This window comes from Babylonia areolata, chromosome 24 (assembly GCF_041734735.1).
Source record: "Babylonia areolata isolate BAREFJ2019XMU chromosome 24, ASM4173473v1, whole genome shotgun sequence".
Classification (NCBI taxonomy): domain Eukaryota; kingdom Metazoa; phylum Mollusca; class Gastropoda; order Neogastropoda; family Buccinidae; genus Babylonia; species Babylonia areolata.
Window position 1 is genome coordinate 27,563,088 of NC_134899.1, and position 3,533 is coordinate 27,566,620.

The following is a 3,533-nucleotide window of genomic DNA, read 5'->3' on the forward strand; positions in this document are numbered from 1 at the left end:
AAAATCTGAAATAAATGGCCAACAGGGGACTGGGTACAGCTTAATTAAGGTCTGTTTTGGGGAAATTCAATATGACAAAATCCAAACACAGCATATCGACCAAACTCTTGAGAACGTGCTTAACTGTTATGAAACCGGTGAATGTTCAAAGTCGCGAAAAAATAATGTGTAAATACGAAAGACAAAATAATTCCTAATAAGCAGTCATAATCCCGAAGCCACATGTGGCTACCTAGGGAAGGCATAGCTGCAGGTGTGAAAATCCCTGTTCTGTTTAGCACATGGTATGACATGGATCAAGAATCCAATTTTGATCTGTTACAGATGGAATCCGTTTAAATCAACACATGCACAAAACTGCGATGTTTTAAATTTTCAACATCACTAACTTGACGGCAAAAGTAAACACACACAAAAAAAAACATATCTGTTCAACATGAAGATTAGCAATGCGATACGTTACACACACACAAAAAAAATCAAATATTTGTGTACAAATATGTTCCATAACAAAATGCACTGGGATCTCACTGTATCATACACCTGAAAGCAAACTTCCTACAAAACGCACTTCATCTCAGGAAGGATACAAGCTTCTCGCCTTTAAAGAAAAAAAAAATCAATAACTCAACACACATTCTCGTCAATTCCGGACAAGAATCAATGGCTGACGGTGAACACAAATATAAGACGTTGACGATATATCCACACATAATCTATTCAAATGATGATGACATCCGAGCTCGACAGGCTAGGCGTCACACACCTGACGTCACAGAGACCGCGTCCGTAGAAGATGGGGAACAGTAACCACTGGACACAACTCTCTCTCTCTCTCTCTCTCTCTCTCTCTCTCTCTCTCTCTCACACACACACACACACACACACACGTTATCTCTAGACGAGACGTAGTTCAGTCCATGCTGTTTGTAATCATTTGCCCTGCCAATCAACATGAGTCGATAGGAAACTGGCGACCTAAAGGACTAAAGCGAATGATTCTGGGAGCTGTATCAACGAGCGTGGGCAAATATATCCGAGCAATTTTTCGATAAAGTAAAGAAAACACAAATCTCTAATATAGTTAGTTTGTCTTTCATGAGGTGGTGTTCGGTTTGCCATGATCTGGGTTCACCGTCTCTTCTAACAGAAGAAACGATATTCGGGAAGAAGCGATGGTCAACAGTTCACCACGAATTAACCACAAAAAAAAAGTATAGACTATGTGTGTGTGTTCCGAGAAGGGGTGGAGGGTGGGGAGCTGGTGGGAGGAAAAAAGAGGGGGGAAAAAAGAGAGAACGAACAAGTGCCACCACTGAAAGAACTTTGAAGCCCCAAGTGCTGACAAAGCACATACAACATGCCGACCGATGAAACACGTGTTGAGCAAGGCTGGAACATCCTCCTTCATCACCCCACGCCAATGTGTGTGTGTGTGTGTGTGTGTTTGTGTATGTGTGTGTGTGTGTGTGTGTGTGTGTGTACACACGCTCATCACCACAAAGCCTCACAGTGTGACGAAGACGTTGTTTTTGTGTGTGTGTATGTTTTAGTCAGTTACAGAGGTCCACTTCACAGAAGGAAAAAAAAAAAAAAGAGAGACTGAGAAACACAAGCAGTGGACTGGCTGAAGATCTCCCCCAGTTTCACATCGAGGACATTGCTGTACATGACACAGAAAGAAGACCAGTAGAAGACCAGTAGTGCGCGTTTGTGATGACAGTCGTTGACGGGTTATTTTTCATCCTGATGCTGCTGCTGCTGCTGCTGCTGCTGCTGCTGTTTTTGCTGCTGCATCCGAAGATTGACCTGAAAGTAAGAAGAGGTTTTCTTATGATAAATAATTATGGCGAAGATTGTGATGATGATGATGATGATGATGATTATGATGCTGACTATAATCATTTATGAAGATGATCATTGTCAGTTTTTCAGTATCTTCCCATACACTAACACATTCACGCATGTGTGGGCACACACTTACACAAGCAAGCGCGCTCACCCTCCCACTCTCTCTCACATACACACACGTGCGTGCGCGCGCGTACCCACCCACCCACCCACACAGACACTTACTTGCACATACGTGAGCGCGCGCGCACACACACAAACACACACACTCGAAGATTATTGCTTGCTGCTTTCCTGTGTACACACAAATTCACATACCCCCACCCCGTTCCAAACAACTGTATTGAAAAGGGGAAAATAAAGAAAATGCAATCGAAAGTAAGAAAAACTGAAATGAGTTCAAACAACAAGACAAAGGAGAGAACGTAACAACACGTTTGTTTTGTGTGTGTGGTTTTTTTGTTTGTTTGTTGGTTGGTTGGTTGTTGTTGTTTTTGTTGTTGTTGTTGTTGTTTGTTTTTGTTTGGGGTTGTTTTTTGTTTGTTTTTTTTGTTTTTTGTTGTTGTTGTTTGTTTTTTGTTTTTTTGTTTTTTGTTTTGTTTTGTTTTGTTTTGTTGGGGTTTTTTTGTTGTTGTTTTTTTGGGGGGTTGGCGGTTGTTTGTTTGGTTGTTGTTATTGTTGATGATGATGGTTTTGTTTTTTTGTTTGTTTGGTTTTTTGGTTTTTTTTTTAATTTTTGTTTTGTTTTGTTTTCAGCAAAAGAAATAAAAAGAGAAAACGAAAATGGAAAGAACAGTGCAGGCGGGGTGGTGGGGGCGGGGGGGGAGGGCGGGGGCGGGGGGGGGGGGGGGAGAGAAAATGATTTTTTTTTTTCATAATGACAGAAAAGACGGGAAAACAAAACAAGAAAGGAAGAAAGAAAGAAAGAGAGACAGAAAGGGAAGGGAGGAAGGAAGAAAGAAGGGAAGGAAGGAATAAAAGGAAAGAAGAAGGGAATGAAAGAAAAGGAAGCAAAGAAAGATACAAAGGAAGAAAGATAATTGGAGAGAAACGTGCGCTTTAATCAGTCGTCACATGACACCTCTTTCTCAACGTCATTACTGGTACGGATGTTAAACTCCCCCAGGAGGGAATTTGTAGCAAGTGTGGGGAGGAAGTCTGAGTGGGGGGTGAGGGGGGGAGGCAAGAAGATGAGACACCAGGGTTATTAGGCTAACTGAAAGGAGGGCGGGGGGGGGGGTGCAGGGTTGGATGAGGGTTGGGGGAGGGTTGTGAGGGGGGGGGGAGGAGGGAGGGGAGTGGGGGGGGCGTCGCGTGTTGGGAGGTGACTGACATTTCTGAATTTTTTTTTTTTTTTTTTTTTTTTTTTTTTAATGGTCTACGTTTCTTCGCCAACTGCTGGCTACCAGCATCCCACCATCCTATCCCCTCTTCTTCCATCAGTCTTCTTATACCGCTCCTCGGCTCTCCTGATTACACACACACACACACACACACACACACACACACACATATACACACATACACAGATAGATACATAGATAGATAGAAAGATAGATAGATATTGTAAGAAAACTATATATGTATACACACACACACACACACACACACACACACACACACACACACATATATATATATATATATATATATATATATATATATATATATATATATATATA

The 3,533-nt window shown here is 41.8% G+C and overlaps 1 protein-coding gene across 1 annotated transcript in view; it reads right to left on the bottom strand.

Annotated features, from left to right (window-relative positions):
• Positions 1-1,538: 1,538 nt before the first annotated feature.
• LOC143298973 (protocadherin-9-like) overlaps positions 1,539-3,533 on the bottom strand; it is a 95,424-nt gene continuing 93,429 nt past the window's right edge. Inside the window, exon 5 of the mRNA XM_076612028.1 lies at positions 1,539-1,809. Coding sequence (XP_076468143.1) covers positions 1,735-1,809 — 75 coding nt within the window. The 3' untranslated portion in view covers positions 1,539-1,734. The remainder of the gene's footprint in view (positions 1,810-3,533) is intronic.